At 41.6% G+C, this 22742-nt stretch overlaps 1 protein-coding gene and 1 long non-coding RNA gene across 6 annotated transcripts; both read left to right on the top strand.

Moving 5' to 3' along the window:
* Window positions 1-2159: 2159 nt before the first annotated feature.
* LOC116725265 (uncharacterized) lies at window positions 2160-2918 on the top strand. Its single transcript, XR_004340364.1, has 3 exons — window positions 2160-2430; window positions 2542-2661; window positions 2767-2918. It is a non-coding gene; the product is annotated as an uncharacterized LOC116725265 (long non-coding RNA).
* A 5643-nt stretch (window positions 2919-8561) lies between these two features.
* On the top strand, window positions 8562-20921 carry LOC116725250 (uncharacterized). 5 transcript variants are annotated; one of them, XR_004340358.1, is made up of 6 exons: window positions 8567-9199; window positions 9276-9396; window positions 9709-9908; window positions 19012-19107; window positions 20434-20527; window positions 20653-20921. XR_004340358.1 is itself a non-coding variant. In XM_032571182.1 (5 exons), exons 2-5 carry the CDS (start codon window positions 9346-9348, stop codon window positions 20899-20901), a joined length of 555 nt encoding a protein of 184 aa, XP_032427073.1. In that variant the 5' UTR covers window positions 8562-9199; window positions 9276-9345; the 3' UTR covers window positions 20902-20921. The 5 variants fall into 5 exon arrangements, 2 of the variants coding, with proteins under 2 accessions (XP_032427073.1, XP_032427072.1); XM_032571182.1 differs by lacking the exon at window positions 20434-20527 and having other exon boundaries at window positions 8562-9199; window positions 9750-9908; XM_032571181.1 differs by lacking the exon at window positions 20434-20527.
* Window positions 20922-22742: the final 1821 nt, after the last annotated feature.

Genomic DNA, 22742 nt, shown 5'->3' with positions numbered 1-22742 from the left:
ACCTTATTTTGGAAAGTCTTCCTGTTAAAGGGAAGTCTTGTTTTGAAAATCTTCCTGTTATAGGGAAATGTTTCCATTCTTGTTACCACATGGATTCTCAGTAGGAGGCATTGTTTAAGCTTATTTATAATTAATTTACGTAATTGGTGCAGTGTTAGTGTTTCTGGAAGTCTTCCTGTTAAAGGGAAGTTTTTATTTTTGGAAAGTCCTCCTGTTAAAGGGAAGTCTTTCTTTTTGAAAATCTTCCTGGTCAAGGGGAGTCTTTCCTCTCCACTGTCGCCAATTTTATATTCAGTACAAGTCATCGCTTTAGCTTAACTACTAACCAATTTAAATAAGTGTTTTAGCGTTAACCTTATTTTGGAAAGTCTTCCTGTTAAAGGGAAGTCTTTCTTTTTGGAAAGTGTTAAGCTTAAGCTTTTATGACTTTTAGCCAATGTTTGATGGCCGTTTTTTTTTTTTTGGAAATCTTCTTGTTAAAGGGAAGATTTTTTCTCCCCTGTCACCACATGCATCCGCAGTATCTATGGTGGTGAATGATAGTTTTGAGGTCATGGTTGAGAATTTAAGGCCTTCTCAGCACCACACGGTATGTGGACCGGGAAGCTATGGTATGTGGACCGGGAAGGTATGGTATATGGACCGGGAAGATATGGAAGCCAATCAACAGTTTTTGTTGAGATGGAACGACGACTCAAGACGCCAGAAGGCCTCGGACTGAAAGGTAGGTAGGAGTGTGAATACAACGCCAGGAAATGTGGTTTGGTACTCAAGGCTATGAAGTCATCGGATGAGTTTAAGGTATTTAGTTACAAATGAGTACAACGAAGGGGTTGATCTATTCCAGGCACAATGCTCCACTCATGAAAAAACACGGTAGGCTATGTTAACTTTTGATCTTGGTTACAAAAGGGGTTACCCTTGGTAACAAAAGGTTGTGTGTTCGGTGTTTTTCACATACAGTTCGGTCGAGTGTGTGAAAACAAACCCTACAGACGGGTAAAGCGTTAGTTACCTTTCGGGCGGGTTTGTGTGAAAACGAACTCTCCCGACGGGTAAAGGGTTGGTTACCTTTCGGTCGGGTTTGTGTGAAAACGAACTCTCCCGACGGGTAAAGGGTTGGTTACCTTTCGGTCGGGTTTGTGTGAAAACGAACTCTCCCGACGGGTAAAGGGTTGGTTGCCTTTCGGTCGGGTTTGTGTGAAAACGAACTCTCCCGACGGGTAAAGGGTTGGTTGCCTTTCGGTCGGGTTTGTGTGAAAACGAACTCTCCCGACGGGTAAAGGGTTGGTTACTTTTCGGTGGAGTTTGTGTGAAAACGAACTCTCCCGACGGGTCAAGGGTTGGTTACTTTTCGGTGGGGTTTGTGTGAAAACGAACTCTCCCGACGGGTCAAGGGTTGGTTGCCTTTCGGTGGGGTTTGTGTGAAAACGAACTCTCCCGACGGGTCAAGGGTTGGTTGCCTTTCGGTGGGGTTTGTGTGAAAACGAACTCTCCCGACGGGTCAAGGGTTGGTTGCCTTTCGGTGGGGTTTGTGTGAAAACGAACTCTCCCGACGGGTAAAGGGTTGGTTGCCTTTCGGTCGGGTTTGTGTGAAAACGAACTCTCCCGACGGGTAAAGGGTTGGTTGCCTTTCGGTCGGGTTTGTGTGAAAACGAACTCTCCCGACGGGTAAAGGGTTGGTTGCCTTTCGGTCGGGTTTGTGTGAAAACGAACTCTCCCGACGGGTAAAGGGTTGGTTGCCTTTCGGTCGGGTTTGTGTGAAAACGAACTCTCCCGACGGGTAAAGGGTTGGTTGCCTTTCGGTCGGGTTTGTGTGAAAACGAACTCTCCCGACGGGTCAAGGGTTGGTTACTTTTCGGTGGGGTTTGTGTGAAAACGAACTCTCCCGACGGGTCAAGGGTTGGTTACCTTTCGGTGGGGTTTGTGTGAAAACGAACTCTCCCAACGGGTCAAGGGTTGGTTGCCTTTCGGTCGGGTTTGTGTGAAAACGAACTCTCCCGACGGGTAAAGGGTTGGTTGCCTTTCGGTCCGGTTTGTGTGAAAACGAACTCTCCCGACGGGTAAAGGGTTGGTTGCCTTTCGGTGGGGTTTGTGTGAAAACGAACTCTCCCGACGGGTAAAGGGTTGGTTGCCTTTCGGTCGGGTTTGTGTGAAAACGAACTCTCCCGACGGGTAAAGGGTTGGTTACCTTTCGGTCGGGGTTGTGTGAAAACGAACCCGGCCGACAGGTAAATGCTTGAAAACTATTGCAGTGACAACAAAAATCCCAGCGACTGATGGGGGAGAAAAGTCCTCAAGTGACCCATCCACTCCCCGACTGCTCCCAACAATGGCCGACGGAAAAGGCCTTCGTCTCCCCCACCGCTGATGGATGACCTCAGTGACCCTGCCATCGAGCTCAGATATCTTCTTCAAGAAATACTGCAGGTATTTTGCTGTTTGATATTTACAAGTGTGAGTTTTTGAAAAGTGACTATTTATTGAGTTGCTAAAGAGTTAAACCTGCACCTGTCCTGTTGTTGTCCGGTTGTCCTTCAGCAACCCTCCTGGATCATTGCCCCAACAACAACGGAAAAGAACCTTAATGCCACCCGGCTGATGGATGACCTCAGTGACCCTGCCATCGGGCTCAGATGTCTTCCTCAAGAAATGCTGCAGGTATTTTGCTGTTATTAGAGAGGTATTTTGAGTATTTGAAAGTGACTTCAGAGAACGGGTTTGACCTTAAACTTGCACCTGTCTTGTTGTCCTTTTGTCCTTTAGGAATTCTCCTGGATCATCTAGTTTTTCGTCTCGGATTCGCCCTTCATCGGATCCCCATCATCCAACAGAAAAGGCTTTCGTCTCCTCCTCCAACCCCCTGCTGATGGATGACATTAATTACCCTATCATCAGTGTCGGTAATCTTACTCAAGAAATACTGCAGGTATTTTGCTGTTTGATATTTACAAGTGTGAGTTTTGAAAAGTGACTATTCATTGAGTTGCTAAAGAGTTAAACCTGCACCTGTCCGGTTGTCGTTCAGGAATCCACCTGGATCGTCTTTTTTTTTTTCTTTTTCTTTTGGATTTTGTACTTCATTGCCCCCACCATCGACAGACAGAAGAAATAACTGAACTTGAAACGCTTATCAAAACGACTTCAGTTTATCTTTTTTTTTTTTTTTTTTCTTCCAAAAACTGGATAAGTCTTCAGTCTGGTACTTTGGCCTTCTCTAGCCATTCTCTTTTTTTATGAACAATTTTGTTTAGTTTTATTTATTTTAGATATGTTAAATGTTAGAATTTAATGTATATTGATGTTTGAGGGTGTGTTTTTTGCATCATTTTAGCGTTACCATGGTTATGGCATTTATTATGAGTAGGCTTAGACTGGTTTATTGTGATCTGTCTGTATTTATGCTGTTTGTCTTTTTTTTTTTTTTGTATATAATTTATGTCAACTGCTTTTGTTTTCTCAGTTATTTTTCTTTCCATAGAAGCTACACCTGGTCTGGTGTTCTGACTAGCTGTGGTTGCTTCCTGGAAAAGGTCATTGGCTGACATGATGCTGCCATCACCTAACATTTCTCCCTCTCCTCTTCATTTCCACGAACATGGAAAGTTCTCCTGATCAGTTGACCTGTTGTTGTGTCTCTGCTCTGTCTTCTCTCAGCTCCAGTCGGTCATGGCAGATGGCTGCTGATACTGAGCTCGGTTCTGGTTCTGTTGAAGATTTCTTCCTGTTGGAGGGGAGTTCTTCTGCTGCACTGTCGCTACATGCATGCTCTGTATTGGGGACTGCTGTAAAGTCAACAACTCAACACAAGCGATTTGCTGTCGCCCCCTGCTGGTCAGATGGAGTGAATGCTGTAAGTAACGACTCCTTACAATTTGCTGAGTTTAGTTTGGTACAAACTTTTTAGACTACTTTAATAATCAATTGAGCTTATAGCATTAGCAATATGAATACATGTGATTGAAGTAAAATTACTTCAAAGTGCATTGAGATGACATTTGTTGTGAATTAGCAATATATAAAATTGAACTTTCAAACTAATAAATGAGCCCCAAAAATAAACAATATAAAAAAACAAAAACCCCAACAACCAATACAAGAAAGTTCAAAACCCCCAAAATAGATACAAAACCCCCAAAATAGATACCAAAACATTCAAAACACCAAAATAGATACCAAAACATTCAAAACCCCCAAAATAGATACCAAAACATTAAAAGCTTATAATTATAATGCTAATTCACAACGATGTTGTTGAGGCATTTTATAAAAAGTCATTTCAATTTAGTCAGATTACTATTGATCCAAGTTATCAATTCATTAGGTTCACTTAATTATAAAGTAGTTGAAAAAGTTTGTACCAAATAAAACCCAACAGATTGTATGGATTCGTTACTTACAGCATTCACTCCATCTGACCAGCAGGGGGCGACAGCAAATCGCTTGTGTTGAGTTGTTGACTTTACAGCAGTCCCCAACACAGAGCATGCATGTAGCGACAGTGCAGCAGAAGAACTCCGCTCTACCAGGAAGAAATCTTCAGCAGAACCAGAACCGAGCTCAGTACCAGCAGCCACCTGCTATGACCGACTGGAGGTGAGAGAAGACAGAGCAGAGACACAACAACAGGTCAACTGATCAGGAGAACTTTCCATGTTCGTGGAAATGAAAAGGAGAGGGAGAACGGTTAGGTGATGGCAGCATCATGTCAGCCAATGACCTTTTCCAGGAAGCAACCACAGCTAGTCAGGACACCAGACCAGGCGTAGCTTCTGTGGAGAGAAAAATAACTGAGAAAACAAAAAGCTAAGTTTCTAACTAAGCTTTTTAGTTAGAAAAGGTTTAGTTTCTAACTAAACTTGTTGTTTAGTTAGAAACACAAGAGCGCCACCTTCTGGCCTCTCTACAGATCAGTTCAGGTCAGAGAATGGAACTGTTTCTGTCTTTGTTTTTCCCCTCCGTGGGCTGCCACCTTATCGTGGTGGAGGGGTTTGAGTGTCCCAGTGATCCTAGGGCTGTCGGAGGCTTCATGCATCTATTTGGGTTGGGTCTGCCGGGGCAAACGGTCCTAGGTGAGGGATCTGACCAAGAGCAGCCCAAAGATTGCTTAGAAATATAGATACAGTGTTCCTATTTAGAGATGACGATATATACAGGGTTCCCGCTTACCACCAGAGCTATAGACTGAAGTCAGTTTCTCCAAGTGTTTTATCACCCTGGCGGGGCCACCAGGCTTTATTCCCTCCCCTCACCAAGCTTTGGGTTGTTATTTTAGATGGGGATTTTCTCCACCAGTGATGGTAAAGACAGATTAAAGTAAAGGTTTATAGTTAAGACATTGAACTGACTGAGGAGTTGTGAACCAATTGTGCCGTCCCATCAGTTTTCCGTTGGCTTCACATGCTGTTATTTCTGAGTTTTGATTCCTGATCCTGCACCTCAGACTTTCTGTAACTTGACATTTTATAACCGAAACACGCAGCAGACCGCTGATGTAAGAGCAGCTCTTCCACTGGACACAGGTTTTCTGTAGGAAACCCTGAAAGTTTTCCCAGGTGTCGCTTCCTGATTGTTGACTTGGAACTTTCTTGGCAATCTTTCTTAAGGAATGCTGCAGGTATTCTGCTGTTTATTTAAGTAATATTTAGAAGTTAGTTTTTGAAAAGTGGTGATTATATTCTGAGTCGTTAAAGGGCTTGACCTAGAACCTGCACCTGTCCTGTTGTCGCCTTCCTGTCCTCAATTTCCATTTGCTGATTTGTTTCTCTGTTTCTACCAAAAACTGGACAAATAAAGTCTTCAATCTGGTGTTTTGTTAACAAAATTGTTCTTTTAAAACAAGGTTTAATTGAGACCATGCACTTTATAATTCCTTTTATTTTGTAGATTCTGTTTATGTATTTAGGATATTCTAAATGTCTTCCAGTTCCAGTGTTAAATGTTCATTAGAATTTAAAGTTTGAGATGAAGAGGACTTTTCCCCTTCAGTCTTCCACTCAGAAGCTTCTTTCTTCTCAGTTTGGTTTTTAAAGTTTTATCTTTGAGACTGTGTTCTTGCATTGTTATTCTTTAGCCATTGTATTGGTTGAAAATGGTCTCATTACCGTTTTATCGTTTATGGCAATAACTTCTTGGACAATTTATCATCCAGCAAAACTTATTGTGACGGTTTGTCAACATAAATTTTGCTGGACAATAAATTGTCCCAGAAGTTATTGCCATAAACGATAATGTTGTTTTAATACCATTGTCAACTAATATAGTGGCTATGGCACAATGATGCAAAAACACATTCTCAAATATCAATAAACTTTAAATTCTAATGAACATTTAGTACTAGAACCCGAAGACATTTTAAGTGTCCAGAATAAATTTAAATGTCTTCTTCCTGTTAGGACCAGAAGAAGAGGACTCTTTCCCTTCGGTCCTCCACTCAGCAGCTTCTTTTTTCTCAGTTGGATTTTTATTTTCCATCACAACAACCTTACAAATGTTGATGAAAATAATTCATGTCTGAGTTCCTGTTTCTCCTTTTTATTTGGGTCTGAGCAGGGAGAGTTTCATCAGGTGTCCCACAGCAGCTTGATAGAATCGGGCTGTGGTACCGTCAGTAATGAGCCGAACGGGTCGGCGGTGTGTCGCTACGACTCGCTCATCTGAGGCGCCACTGGTGGGGGAGATTTGAGATCAAACAGCCTGAAAACGGCCTCACCTGTTGAGTTTGAGTCGCTATGTCACACTGAGCCGATGGACGCTGGAAGAGAGGAGACGCAGCGAGCTTCTCCTGCTGGGCAGATCTGAGAGAAGAAAATGAGGATTTAACTATACCGTCCTGATAAGAAGCTGCCTTCTGACCCAGATGAACTCATCCATCCATGCCTGGTTCCCTTCATCCATCCATCCTGGTTCCCTTCATTCATCCACCCATCCATCCATCCTGGTTCCCTTTCATTCCTGGGAATTCCTTGCTGACCATTTTGATTTCTTTACAGGGATGTTCTCAGTCTTTTAAAATAAAAATGAATAAAGCAGAAAGTCCTTGGAGTTTGTCTTTAAATGGGTAAATTGGAGCCAAGCCTTTTTTTTAGCCCTGAGCAGATTTTTAAATGGGGACTGTGGAATGGACGAGCTTTAGTTTTATCTTTTATAAGTCAGCTTTATTGACTGTTGAAAAACACACGGCATCTCTAATGGTATTCACCCCGAACCTCACACACAGCGCTTGTGCATCCAAGAGTCTTCTGCAATAACCACAGTTAGAGTAACAAAATAACAGCAACATAAAGTAAGAGTTCTGTATATGATAGGGACCCCGTTACCAACATGTCATCAGATGCTTAATCATTCCTATGCTATGTGTGTAAGATACTTACATTTTTTGTAATTGGCTTGCCGTACATCATATAGGTGTTATTGCTATTTATTTTAACTTTACAGGAGTAATAAACTGAAAATATATATTTGGATTTTGAAATGCATGGAGGTGTTTAAGTGTGCAATATTATTTAAACTGGCAACACATAGCCCTGTGCACATCATCCCCACCCTGGTGGCAGCTTTATTCTGTGGGCCTGCTTAGCAAAGACAGAAAAGCTGGTCAGAGCTGATGGTTAAACAGATGGAAGAGAAACCTGGACTGATGCAGATGCTCGCTTTCCTTCAACAATGAAATAGAACAATGACATATCGGTGTTCAGAACTAAATATAAAAGACTATGGTTGGACCTGGACATTTATATTTATACATGAGCTTCCATCTAACTGAGTCTTTTTGCATGGAAGAATGTGGAAATAATAAAAAAAAAACAACAGTCTCTTGATGTGCAAAGCCGAATTTGATTAAACTCAGTTCAGAAGAGAGTTTTAAAATATGTTAAGAATTATCATCCACCCCTTTTGGATTCTTGTTTTGTTTTTAGTTAAGTTGTGGAAGAAAAAAAAGGTAGGAGAAATGATCAACACGTCACCCAAACAACGTGACGTACCGAACAGTTTGGTAACCTGTGACGTCTTCAGGGACCACCGGACAAATCACTGCGGTTCAAACTTAATATCGCTCTCTTGCTGTCATTACTACCACAGAACGTGATTATATATACTTAAAAACAAAAATCATCTACGTTCATTTAAAAAACAAACTTCTTCTAAAAGTGAAATTATCTAATCATTTTTCTTTTTTAGCAGAAACTTAAGACGAAGTGTAAATGCAGTGTTTATGTTATAGTCCGGATATATTAAAAACAGATGTATGTTTTATCCTTTAATGAACACATTAAGAGCTTTAAACATGTATATTTGTGTAGTTTAGATTCAGCACGTTAAATAGTTATTTACCCAATTATGCGACTTTGCTGCAAGATGACTTGCTGTAATATTTATAGGATTTCTGGAGAAGTTTGAATTTTTCTTTTGCATTTCATTGACTGTCACATTGTCTAAAAGGTATATCCATCTGTTTGTCCACGATCATCCATCTATCCAATTAAGTATCAAATTTCTGCTGTTAGCTCAAAGTGAATTTTGTTTTTATATTTTAAAAATTACCCCCAAAAGGCCTGAGAGATTTTTAAATTTGTGCCTGAAAACATAAAGAAGATTGACAAGGCAAGACCCTATAAGAACATATTTTCTAAAACGCTTTACATGACTAGAAAGAAAAATAAAACAACAATAAAATCACATTGCAATGACAAAATGCAAGGATAAACAATGATGTACATCATAAAGTGAACATCATCATAAAGTAGACTTTATGATGTTCCAGGTATTATTAATCAAAGGCATCTCTAAGCAAAATGGATTTAGCCTTGATTTAAAAAACTGTGTTTAATCAGTTTTGCAGTTTTCTATAAGTGTGTTCCAGATTAGTGAAGTATAAAAACTGAATGGTGCTTTTATCATTGTATTTGATTAAAAGTATAGGAAGATGTTTATTTCCTTTGTGGATTCTAATTCATTTCATGAAGCAAAAAATAAATAAATACAAGCTTTACAGGCATAAAAGTGCTGTCCATTGCTTCACATAATCCTGTCTATGCTTCCTCTTCCAGGAGCTGGAGCAGATCTTGACATGGCTGACTGAGGAAGGTTTTGCACCTGAGGCCTCCGGCGTACCTTCCTTCACACACGAAGCTGTCTGGACAGTGTGACTAAGGATCTGGGAACAAAACGCTTGCAACATTTTGCAGAGATGGCAGAGGTAGATTATCACTGCTCAGTTAATCAGCGCTGTCTGGGATTGTAATGATGAGCAAGACGATCTTTTTGTCTGCAAGGTACGCAAGTCCTTGGAGCAGATCAAAATCTTCACAGAGCAGAAAGACGTTTTGGCTCAGGAGATACAAGATGAGAACGAACAACTCAGAAAGCAGCTGCTGCACCTCGTTTCACTGCAAGGTAGGACTTTTACATGCACATTGTGTAAAAGTTTGAGTAATTATAGACAGTTGACGAAACCTCTGGCACATTTTCAGTGCTTATTTGTGACTGCAGTATGATATTACATAGGAATGAGCCACCTTCTCCCTTTTCTCTTATCTATTTTCTGTTCTTAATTATTAAATATAGCACTTTATTGATGCAACATGTGCTGCTTTTGCTATCAATATCTGTCTTCATGTAACACCAAATCACCAAAACACTTTTAACCCCAGAAATGTAATGATTATGAGTTAAATTACATCCACCTCTCCTACTCCTTTCTTCCAGATTCCCAGATAAATGAAGTTGCTAAAATGTTGTACCAGCAGGGTCTCACTGAGCTGATTCACAGCTCCCCCAGTGAGCAGGTGGCGTATCTCCTGGTGGAGAGGGCTTCCCTGCTTGAGATGAATCAGGATCCTGGTGATGGAGACCCAGAGAGTCGACTGAGGACCCACGCAGAACCACTGAACCCCGTCATATGTGCGGTAGGTGAAACAGTAGTACTATTATTTTCGTGGTGTGTGGGTTTAATTTTTAAAGTCTTCACAGATAAAAACTGTCAAGGTAAAAAAGTGAGATTTATTGGAGTAGAATGTTTTTTCTATCTCAGTCCAGTCCAGTGCTGAGACTCTAATGAATTCTGCTGCACTGGTCTGCAACCTGACCATTATAAACATTTGTCTATAATGCTGATTAAGACCAAAAAGTGAGTTCACACCACACTGATTCTAAAGTCTCTGCGGGAGTGACAAGTGCATTTTTGAACCAATTTTAAGGTGCTTTAATTGCTTTTTGAAAGTATTAATTAGTCATATGTGGCGCACCTAAAAAGGAAATGTCACCACAGTATTTAGTTTTTTTTATTAATTTTGAAATAGTTTCAGATAAAATTTATTCTATTTTCTAAAGAAAAATAATAAATTAACAAATTTCATTTTGTTTACAGTTAGGCAAGTTCATTTGTTTACATTAGTACTGCGTTCCTGAGGTGGGGACGGGAGTGGTAATGGCCAAGTGGAACCTTTGTTTGGGGGGCGTTGCTTCCAGGTTGGTTTTGGGATGGACTTCCGGTCTGCCCTAAAAAGCAATCTGGATGCTAAAGGCAGCGCTACGTTCCACTGCTGACTCCCGTCTGTTTGTCCTTTAGGTCAGTATACAGTGGTAAAAACCCACCAAGACAACTTTGTAAGATGTGTATATATTGATTGACGTGATGTATCACTGAGTCGCGGTTTCTATGCACCGTTTTGTCAGTATTGTCGGACGGGGATAGTTGGTAATGTGCCGGCTCGCTCTGAGGACCGTTATGTTTTAACGTCTTCATGTGGGGCCGTTGAAATATAACGTCTTCTTGTAGGACCGTTATATTTTAACGTGTTGGTGTTTGAGAAGTTTTATTTGTTTGTTTTTTAAAAAGAAAGGAATACAGTAAAATTACAGTGAAGCTTTGCGGCAGTTGGTTTGTCCTGTTTGGTGTATGTGCCGCGGTTGTCTTCAGCAGTGTGGGGTTGACTTTTGCTTGTCATGAAGGTAGACCAGTGGCAATGTAAAAGGATTTACTGTGTTATAATACAAAGGTTTTGTGTTGTTAACAAATAATAATAATAATAATAAAAAAAAGCAATCTGGATGCTAAAGGCAGCGCTACGTTCCACTGCTGACTCCCGTCTGTTTGTCCTTTAGATTGCATCATCACTGTTACAGCAGTTCTGACACTCAGGACCTGTAACAGATTGTGGGGGCTCGTCCGGGATCAGCAGGCCGTACATCCATGGGCTACTACTGATCCAATGATACTGACTACCAGGACCTCTCGTGTTAGATGTTTCCGGAGCCAGGAGTGACCCAGTGTGCAGTAAAGAGGCCAGTAACCGGTAAAAAGGGTGTACTTGCCTGCAGAGTGCAGCACTGTGGACTCAAGTGTCCGAGATCAGCAAGATGTCTTCTGGTGAGAGAAAACAACTAGTATGGAGCATCAAGAAAAAGTTACACCAGCTAACAGGTAGTGAAGCCCACCTCATCGCAACTTCTCTTGGAGACGTGGAGGGACTGGACTCCAGTCAGCTGACTCAGAATGATGAAGAAAGTTGTGTTGAATATCTGACTACCTACCTAACATGTCCAACAATCCTGGGTCGTGAGGACCAGGGTTTGCCATTATTAAAAGGACTGGAATGTTTCATAGACGGCACTATGACGAATCGTGGACATACTACAGTGTCCTTTGAAGCAGAAGCAAGTACAAGTGAGCAGGCCATTTCCCCTGTTCAGCCACAAGATGGTTATGACCCACAGGGACGGAATCCAACACCATCTTGCGCCAGCCAATCTCGCAACCAGCAGGCAACTTGGGCATCAGTTCCAGCAGCTACAGGGGACCCACTTCTCCCGACTCAGCGATGCTCACCACAGTACTCTGTTCCTTGTTCAGGGAACATTCCAAGTCACACTGGTGAGAGTATGATAGCCATGAAAGATTTGCCGCTGCTGTCCCGCAGAGAATTCAAAGTGCATGGGGGAATGATTAGTGACACAACATCAGAAATCAGTTACAATAGCATCTGTAAACAGATAGATGAGGGTCTCAGGGAGAATCATACTCCAAATGAGGTGATTAGAGGAGTGTTACGTGCCATTAAGCCAGGTAACTTCCGAGATATGTTAACAATAAAAGACGATCTCACAGTTTCTGAGCTTAAAAGTTTCCTGCAGTCTCACTTAGGTGAGAAAAGTAGCACAGCACTCTTCCAAGATTTAATGTGTGCTAAGCAGTTTGAAAATGAGACCCCTCAGCAGTTTTTGTATAGAATGATTGGACTGAAGCAAAAGATCTTGTTCTCCCTCAGACAACCAGACTCAGTCGTTAAGTACGATATTTCCACAATTCAGTGCATCTTTCTCAACACTATTTGCCAGGGCATAGGGGAGAAGTATGACAGTGTTCGTCGAGACCTCAAGACCCTCCTAGGTGACTCCACTGTCAGTGATGAGGCACTACTTCGCCAAGTAATAAAGACCACGGCAGAGGAAGGTGAGCGGAAGCATCGACTTGGCCGAAGTTCTACCATCAAAGTGAGTCATGCACATGCTGCAGACAGTGAGTTGAAAGAGAAACAAAGGACAATGTGAAAAGTAAATCAGATTAATGACGACTTCACACTTCGAAGACTAAGCGCCCAAGTAGAAGCACTGACACAAGCTATGGAAAACCTGAAAGCAATGACAGCTCATGTTTCAGCACCAGAGCAGAGGAGCTCAAAACCCCCAACCAGAGAAAAAACCTCAAAGAGAAAGAAAAAGCTGTCAGAATTGTGTTTCACAAACCAATCCCAAACTGTAACCACTGCTTTGTCTGCGGAGAGGAAGGGCATCGTGCTGTAGGGTGCCTGAAGAAAACTTTGGGAAACTGGAGACGATCAGAGCAGAGGGACCACCTCTGATCGGCAAACCTCAGCAGTCCCGCTCAAAGGAAAAATCCAAAACTACTGGCAGAGAGACATTAGGTGCATGTTCACAAGAAACTGACAAAGGAACACCGCGTGGTTTAGTAGCTCCCTTAGTAGGTCGCCAGTCCCTTCTCAAATGTATAATGGCAGGTTACCTAGTAACGGTGGTATTAGACACAGGGGCGGGGGTAAGCCTTTTAGATCATGCGTGGCTAAATAGATACTTACCCGGACAACAGGTTAGACCCTTAAGTGAACTGATGGATGATGATCTTAATGTGAAAGCAGTCACCGGGGACACAGTACCTTATGATGGGTGGGTGGAGGTTGTAGTCAACCTCGAGGGTAACGACGACCCAGACCTATCTGTACGCGTACCCTTCCTTGTGAGCCGCCTTAAGATCGAGAGACCCATAGTAGGCTTTAATGTGATCCACGAGTTCATTAGAGACAATGGGGGGAACTACAAACTTATTGAGCTAATTGGTAGAGCAATGGGAATCGACATTTCCGCTGTAAACACCTTAGTAAGCTTTATCCAGACCCAAGAGCGTCCGAAACATGAGCCAGCTACTGTAAAAGTAGGTTTCAAAGGGGGGATAGTCTATCCTAGTCAGGTAGCTTACATTAAGTGTAGAGTCCCGGAGAGTATGAGCTCCACAGAGTCACTTGTGTTGTTTGAGCCAGTGCTAGATGATGTCCACCTCGAACAGCTTAGTGTTGGAGCAGGACTTTTACAGATAGAAAAAACAGATAGGCCGTATATTAAAGTACCTGTGTCAAACTATTCCAGCCAGAGTGTGACTTTACGCAGTCCAACTGTTTTGGGTTCCATTGAGGCCATTACAAAAATAGTTGAGACTGACCAACCCAAAGACTCTTGTGAAACAACACCAGTCTCCACCTGTGTTGTTGGCTCTATGTCCAAATCCAGTCAAGACCAGGAGCCATCCAATACTGCCCACTGGCACCCCCGGTGGACATTGGTCATTTAACACCAGAACAACAAAAAGAAGTAAAGCAGATGTTATTTGAGGAATCAAATGCTTTTGCCCGAGATGATGGTGACATTGGAGATATTCCGAGTTTGAACATGACTATCAACCTGAAAGATGACATCCCAGTCCAACGCACATACACTGCCATCCCCAAGCCATTATACAAAGAGGTGAAAGAATATATCCAAGACTTACTGGCTAAAGGCTGGATAGTCAAGTCAAAATCACCCTTTTCTGCACCTGTAGTGTGTGTGAGGAAACGGGATGGCACGCTAAGACTTTGTATTGACTACAGACAGTTGAATCAGAAAACCGTGCCTGACCGCCACCCCACTTCCACGCATCCGAGACCTCCTGGACACGCTGGGTGGCCACAGCTGGTTCAGCATTCTGGACCAAGGTAAAGCTTACCACCAGGGATACATGGCCGAGGGTTCCCGCCATATGACTGCCCTTCATCTCACCCTGGGGATTGTACGAGTGGGTGAGGATCCCTTTTGGTCTCAGTAATGCCCCTGCTGCCTTCCAACGCAGTATGGAAGAGATGCTGGACACCCTGCGTGATGATTGTTGTATCCCATATCTGGATGACATCCTTTGCTATTCAAAGAGTTCACTGAACATGTTGAGGCGTTGCCGCAAAGTCCTCAGAGCTCTACAACAACATGGGGTCAAGCTTCGCCCAACCAAATGTGAACTTTTAAAGCAGAGGTCAGATATGTGGGTAGACTGGTTTCAGAAAATGGAGTCCGGATCGATCCAAAGGACTATGAAGCTGTCAAGTCACTCAGTCAGAAGACGCCAACGAATGTGGGTGAGTTAAGAAAACTGCTTGGGTTCCTAAGTTATTATCGGGCCTATATTCAAGATTTTTCCAGGATCGCCAAACCTTTGTACAGCCTTCTACAAGTCAAGGGGAGTCCTGAAAACACTCAGACCAAGTCCAGGAAAAGCCAAAGTGTTCAGTTGCCCTCAAAGACTCCTATCAGCTGGACAGGTGAACACGACCACATCCTGAGGCAGCTCATTGACACTCTGTCTGATCCACCTGTGCTCGGCTACCCCAACTTTGAACTGCCTTTCATTTACATACTGATGCCTGTGGGAAAGGGCTTGGGGCGGTGTTGTATCAGAGGCGGGGGGAAATTAAAAATCATAGCATATGGCTCAAGAACTCTGACCCCGCTGAAAAAAACTATTGTTTACATTCCGGTAAGTTAGAGTTCTTAGCTCTTAAATGGGCCATTTGTGAAAAGTTCAGGGATTATTATTTTATGCCCCAGAGTTCACGGTGTACCGACAATAATCCCCTGACATATGTAATGAGCACTGCAAAGTTGAATGCGACAGGACATAGGTGGGTAGGAGAGCTTGAGATTTCGGTTTAACATCAAGTACCGGCCAGGTAAGTGAATGTGGACGCTGACACTTTGTCACGCCTTCCGTTGGACATTGATAGCTATGTCGGGGAGTGTACAGAGGAGCTTAGCCGAGACATTGTTTGTGCAACATGGGAGGGGAGTGAGGTGGCAAAGAAAAGTGATGTTGCCTATGTAGCTATTTTAAATCTGGCTCAGGACACTAGGTCGGACACACCAGCCTTACCTAGCATTAGCCACGAGGAGCTAGTAAGAGCACAAAGACAAGACACAACAATAAAAGAACTTCTCAGATTAAAAGAGACAAAACCCACACTAACTGACAGAGATAGACAAAATACAGATGGGTTAGTGAGGAGGTTAATGTGTGAGTGGGGAAAACTTAAGGTTGAGAATGAGCTACTTTACAGGGAAGCTGGGGGTAGGAAGCAGCTTATACTGCCAGCAAAGTACAGGTCCTTGGTACTAAAACACCTTCATAATGACATGGGTCACCTCGGTACTGAAAGAGTTATCAACCTAGTCCGAGATCGCTTCTACTGGCCCTTTATGAAGAAGGACATCGAGGCTTATGTGACGAGACAATGTCCCTGTATAAAACAAAAGAAACCCACCACACATGTCAGGGCACCCATGGGGAGCATCAGCTCCAGTGCACCCATGGAGCTAGTATCCATTGACTTTATGCATTTAGAAAAGAGCAGAGGTGGTCACGAATACATACTTGTCGCAGTTGACCACTTTACGCGTTTCGCTCAGGCATGGCCAACCAGAAACAAGTCAGCCAAAACTGCTGCGGAAAAACTATTTAGTGATTTTATTCCTCGCTTCGGTTACCCTGCTAGGCTACATCACGACCAAGGCCGTGAATTTGAAAACTCACTGTTTAGGGGCCTACAGCAGCTGTCAGGTGTCAGCCACTCACGTACCACACCATACCACCCACAGGGAAATCCTGCCGAGCGATTTAATCGCACCCTGCTACAAATGCTGAGAGCTCTGGAGGAGACGGAAAAAGATAACTGGAAAGACTTTTTGCCCCAAGTTGTTCATGCATATAATTGCACAAAACATGAGGCCACTGGGTTTTCCCCACATTTCTTAATGTTTGGACGGCACCCCCGCTTGCCTGTGGACTTCATGTTTGGGCTCAACACCGAGAAGGACAGTGGAACACCACATGGATATGTACAAAAGTGGGCAAGGAGGATGAAAGAGGCTTATCGTATTGCTACCAACAACAGCCAGCAGTCGAGTGCTCGCGGAAAGAAACACTATGACCAACATGTGAGAGGAGTTGTCTTAGAGCCTGGAGACCGAGTGCTAGTTCGCAACCTTGGAGAAAAGGGTGGACCTGGAAAGCTCAGGTCATACTGGGAGCAGACTGTGTACATTGTCAAAGAACAGATTAACGACAGCCCCATCTACAAAGTATATCCTGAGAACAATGCCCAGAAAACTAGGGTTCTCCACAGAAATCTCCTACACCTGGTTAATGACCTACCTGTAACCGGTGGTCGCAGAAAAGATAAAGCGCCAATCAGAAGCAGAGTCAAAGGTCGCCAGGTTGGTTCTAGCCAAAGTAAAAGAGACAGTGACTCATCAGATTCTGAGAGTGACTCCAGGATGCGTTATTGGCTCAGAGTACCTGTGACAACCAGAGTACAGGAACCAGCCACCCAAACTAATCCAGCCTCAAGCCAAGTTTTCACACCCGTGGACCAAGGGAGGGACTCCCAACTGAACACTACAGATGAAAATGTTCCAACGGAGCATCCACACCCAGCTGAAAATGAACTAGTCCAAAACTGTGAAACGGACAATGAACAAAGAGAACGAGAACTGGAGAGAGACACTGAACAGGTCGAACTTGAAATCGAGCAGCAGGAGCAAGCACCGACTCAGGAGGGACCTCTCAGAAGGTCTACACGGGCAAGGAGACCACCTCAGACACTCGGCTACAACACTTTGGGCCAGCCTTCTTACCATCCACAAGGGGTCATAGGTCATGTTGGACTGTGTGGGTTACAAGCTCCACCATTGTGGGTAATGCAACCTGTACAAGGACATTTTTATGCTCCTCATCAGACTGTACCTTATGCAACGGCAGTCCCTTTTACAATGCCTTATAGTTTTGTATACTAAGATGTGGACACTGAAGGAAAAGGTAATTTGAGTGAGGTTCCTGTGATAATAACCAAGTTGTTAATATTTTGTGAACTGTCATCACTGGCTTTGAAGTGTCGGGAGCCACCTTTTAAGTTGGGGAGAGTGTGGCGCACCTAAAAAGGAAATGTCACCACAGTATTTAGTTTTTTTTATTAATTTTGAAATAGTTTCAGATAAAATTTATTCTATTTTCTAAAAGAAAAATAATAAATTAACAAATTTCATTTTGTTTACAGTTAGGCAAGTTCATTTGTTTACATTAGTACTGCGTTCCTGAGGTGGGGACGGGAGTGGTAATGGCCAAGTGGAACCTTTGTTTGGGGGGCGTTGCTTCCAGGTTGGTTTTGGGATGGACTTCCGGTCTGCCCTAAAAAGCAATCTGGATGCTAAAGGCAGCGCTACGTTCCACTGCTGACTCCCGTCTGTTTGTCCTTTAGGTCAGTATACAGTGGTAAAAACCCACCAAGACAACTTTGTAAGATGTGTATATATTGATTGACGTGATGTATCACTGAGTCGCGGTTTCTATGCACCGTTTTGTCAGTATTGTCGGACGGGGATAGTTGGTAATGTGCCGGCTCGCTCTGAGGACCGTTATGTTTTAACGTCTTCATGTGGGGCCGTTGAAATATAACGTCTTCTTGTAGGACCGTTATATTTTAACGTGTTGGTGTTTGAGAAGTTTTATTTGTTTGTTTTTTAAAAAGAAAGGAATACAGTAAAATTACAGTGAAGCTTTGCGGCAGTTGGTTTGTCCTGTTTGGTGTATGTGCCGCGGTTGTCTTCAGCAGTGTGGGGTTGACTTTTGCTTGTCATGAAGGTAGACCAGTGGCAATGTAAAAGGATTTACTGTGTTATAATACAAAGGTTTTGTGTGTTAACAAATAATAATAATAATAATAAAAAAAAGCAATCTGGATGCTAAAGGCAGCGCTACGTTCCACTGCTGACTCCCGTCTGTTTGTCCTTTAGATTGCATCATCACTGTTACAGCAGTTCTGACACTCAGGACCTGTAACACATAGTCAAAATCCTCTGACGATGACGATTCAGGTCACATGAGAAGGATTTTTGTGACTCTTTCATGTAAAAACCTAAACTAAATGTTGAATTAGATATGCTGACTATGATATTCATCTTTAGAACATTTATAATTTTTTTGAAGCTTTATTTTTGTTTGGTTTTGTTGCATATGATCTAAGCCCTTTTTTTATTTTTGAGTCTTTACAATTTTATAAAACAAAGATTTTTTGTTCAGTTCCTATTTGTTTTTCTTACAATGAAGTAAAATCTTACAAATTTAGAATTGTAATATTTCTAAATTATTTCCTCTTTACAATACATACTTATTACATACTCTGTTTCCTCAATTTTACAATTTATATATTATTTAGTTGGATTTGCTTAGTAATTATTTTTACTTTATCTGTAGTAGACTGAACATTTTGTTTGCATAATTTATCTTAAGCTGTTATCCCCATTAAAGCACTTTGCATTTGATTGATTGAATGATAGGTTGCAGCGGTAAAGTTGATATGTTTTCCTTTTTCTTGATTATTAGAGGAATAATTTCTGGTATTAATTGTAATTTTGCAGCCCACCCACAAGAGGTCCCCACGACCTTTACAAAGCTCCTGGAAGAAAATATTTGGACTCCATAAGACTTTGCAGAGCAAGCACACCTTCGTACCTGTATGTATACGAGCTTCTAACTGCAGTGCTAAGGAAACATGTTTAGCCCTCTTACAGACTTCTTCTGTTTTTGCTTTAAAATGCGAGAAAAAAATATCACATAAAGAAAACTTGTGTAAATACAAAATACAGTTTTCAAATTCTGATTTAATTTATGGATGGGAAACAAAACTATCCAAGCCAAGTCAGCTCAATATTAAAAACTAATAGCTCACTAAAGCTAGTACCAGGTTTTGATGAGTGTTTGGGGGATTTTTAACATAGAGCTCGGTTGGTTTGGATAACTTTCTTTTCTCAGAACATTTGTCCAGTATTACAGTTTTTCTCAATTACTTTGGTGCATTTCTCAGAACAGAACTGTAATTCTCAAAGCTACTTGCCCAACCTTCGTATTATTGCGTCTCTCATGCACATCAAGAAAAGCAGTTTCTCATTTCTTTCAACCAGTTGAAATGCTTTGATATATCCATGAAAGTGATTATGTACAGTTCTCTACTTTTTCCTACCTTTTCTGTTGCTTATGTCATGTTGACTGAAATGTGTAGTTATCTCTTGAATCATCTCAACCTAAACAACATTTAAGCAAAAGTCTTAACATGCAAAGTTGTAATAATATATTGGGCATATTTCTATGCATTTTCATTAGTCTTTTCTTACTAAGTCTGTCCTGAGTTGGTACATTGCTCCCAGGTGAATCCTGACGTTCTCAAAATGTGTGAGGCATCAGCTCAACCAAAGATCGAGCAATTTTCTGAAGTAGCTCAAAGTTGCATCTCATGAACCATCAACTGTCCGGTATATAGATTATACTGTATAGCAGGAGCACAAGACGATGTTACGTTTCTGACAATGAAAAGACAAGGGACTGGACAGGATACTCTTGTATTGACAACATTACTAATCAGTTTGACTGTCTTATTTGTACTCGATGAAATAAGGACTTGTCTTATTGAGGCTTTGACGTGTTCACTGACACAGATATTTAATTTTGAGAAATGAGCTAAGGATTTTGAGAAAGACATTGGTTTTTGCAGGTAATCCATGGTGTTCTGTTTGTACAAACTGTTTTGAGAAATGTGTTTACCGTTTTGCAAATGTTGAGAATGATTCGAGAAATGCACCGAAGCGACTGAGAAAATCTGTAAAATATCTTTATTGATCTTGTAACAGCACTTTCATACTAAGCAGCATTGTATTCTGCATGGACTAACAAACTATGAAACTGCTTTTTTGTCATTTGGATGATCATGAAACTGACTTTGTGGGCATCTTCTGCATGCCAGTTTTTTTATTCTCTAACGTCACTCTTTGTTTTGCCTTTTCCAGTGATACTAATCTTGCCAACAGCAGATAAACTTTGCATGACAGAAGTTCAAGGTCCAACACCACTCATGCATCTTTCTCCAGATCGTATCTCAAGGTGTTGTCTCTGTCTCAGCTTGTTTTTCTGGATATTTTTACTCAAGTCTTTCTTTGTTATTTACAAACATTTAAATTGCTTCAGATTTGTCCATTTTGGTAGCATGTGTCTTCATCCCCTTCCAGGGTGGGGAGACACCTTTGGCCGGTGAACCAAGACGTTTGGAGAAGGAGTGTTCCCGACTGGAGCGGGATGTGGAAGAAGGTTCCCGCAGGTTGGCCATGGCCCACAACGAGATCCGGCATTTGAAAGATGAACTGGAGTCTGCTCAGAATTGGTCTCTGCTCGGATCAGACCTCTCTGCTCGCATGCAAATTCTTTTCTGCTCTTTTGGAAGAAAAAGTACCGTTGCCTGGCAACCTCTCAGCCAATAGAATAAAAGTGTTGTACTGGGTGTGTTTGTTTCCTTCAGTCTGAAATCCTGCTTTCGACTTGTGGCAGTAAAATTCCCCCATATTCTTCCACACTGATATCACTCATGCATGTCTTTATAGACATTTCTTTATGAACTTGTGGGCTGTCATTTTGAAACAATAGAAGGCAAATTGTTCCTACAACGTTGGAACAATGGGATTGATTAAAATACCTAAGTGTGCAATGAAAACATTGAGAGAGGAGTCTGGGTGCTTGCAAGGGATATGAATATTTCTCCGAGTGCCAGTTTAAAAGTAAAAACTTTTTTGAGCTTTATATCAAAATATTAATATAATATAGGAGCCAGGCGTGGTGAAGCAGGGAGACACCTAAAAGCTGCAGGACTGAAGTTTGGCACCACGGTCTTAAAAAGATAGAAGCCCAATTTCAAGGCATCAAATTAAGTCATGTTTGGTATATACAGCATTTTTACAACAACTGTAGCTAACACAGTTACTTGATTGTGCTATAAAAGACCCTATGTGCATGGAAAATACAAAAAATAATAATAATCTAATATGGGCCTTATCTAAAGCATTCATAATTATTCTAAAATGTCTGATCTGGTCACTTTGTTCCCTGAAAAATTCAGACATGGGAAGATGAACAGGGCCTTTAGCCAGACAGGAAAGCATGATTTGTCCCTCTAAAGAGCCTTCTCCTCTGCTCCGGAGGCTGATCTACATTCCCACTTGGTGACGTAAGTTTTGGATGCAGCTGCTCGTCCAGAACTCATTGTGTGTGTAGTTTAAATGATATGGCACATTTAAATACTCCTCTGCATTTTAAATCAAATATATATTTTTTAGCTTGCTACTCCTGTAAGGTTAATATAAATAGTCATAATAATACCGGTATGATGTAAGCTAATTACAAATTATGCTAATTATAGCAGGTATGTTACACACATAGCGTAACTGAGGAATGATAAAGGACAGTTGTAGTACACTAACGGCAAATTTACAACATAAGGAAAATAATACAGTATAGTTATTATAAATAGCATACTCAGATTAGTAAAAATGTGCAACTGAGTTGAATAACTCAGCCAGAGTCCTACTGTCTCCCACCACCAAGTCAAGAGGGCATCCTAGGACAGATCCTGCCGTGAGCCCCTCCCACGTCCCCGAGCTCAGACAGGTGGTCAGTCCCACTGATTCAGAAAACCTCACCTGCACACAGAGACCCCACCTTCAGGAATTAATGTTAAATGTTTTCCATGTGTTGCTTTTCTTCTCTGAAAAACACACCAGCAATAAATCTCAGGCTCTGGAAGGAGTGAAGGAATTACTTCAATCCACAAGGGGGCGTCCTAAACTGTCTTACACTAAAGACTGAGCATGAAAGAGAATTTAACCCAACCATAGATATGGTTTTAGCATAATGTAGAAAATATATCAGTTACACACAGAAAATTTACATTTTAACTCTATTTATGGTTTATGGTAGTATAAAAATATAATAAATAAGCTATTTGAAAGCTTATATTCTGTATTGCTCAATGAACTGAGAGACTGCTATGATTTTTCTCCTCCATGTACAGGAAGCACTGTGCTGCCATGGCAGAAAGTTATTAGGCGGTGTAGCCACACTGAACTGTTGTCTTGCCTGTTAATACACAATTTGATCGCTATGTTGTTTTATGCAACCTCTGCACGTTATCAGTTCAGCTTTACTGCTACTTTAAGTTGAATGTTTTTTTCAAAACACATTAGAGAAAATTGACAAGTGGAGGAAAATTCTGTTTTATTTTGCAGTTTCACAACTTTCCTTAAATAAATGGTTAATAGTTAAGTAAGGG

Source organism: Xiphophorus hellerii, chromosome 9, assembly GCF_003331165.1.
Source record: "Xiphophorus hellerii strain 12219 chromosome 9, Xiphophorus_hellerii-4.1, whole genome shotgun sequence".
Classification (NCBI taxonomy): domain Eukaryota; kingdom Metazoa; phylum Chordata; class Actinopteri; order Cyprinodontiformes; family Poeciliidae; genus Xiphophorus; species Xiphophorus hellerii.
Note: the sequence above shows the minus strand (reverse complement) of the source record. Positions and strands in the feature narration are given on the sequence as shown.

Excerpts from the sequence above, each read along its gene's own strand:
- LOC116725250 (XM_032571181.1), top strand. Across the intron at positions 9,909-19,011 it reads TGAACCCCGTCATATGTGCG|CCCACCCACAAGAGGTCCCC; the intron begins GTAGGTGAAACA and ends GTAATTTTGCAG. Across the intron at positions 19,108-20,652 it reads GCAAGCACACCTTCGTACCT|GGTGGGGAGACACCTTTGGC; the intron begins GTATGTATACGA and ends ATCCCCTTCCAG.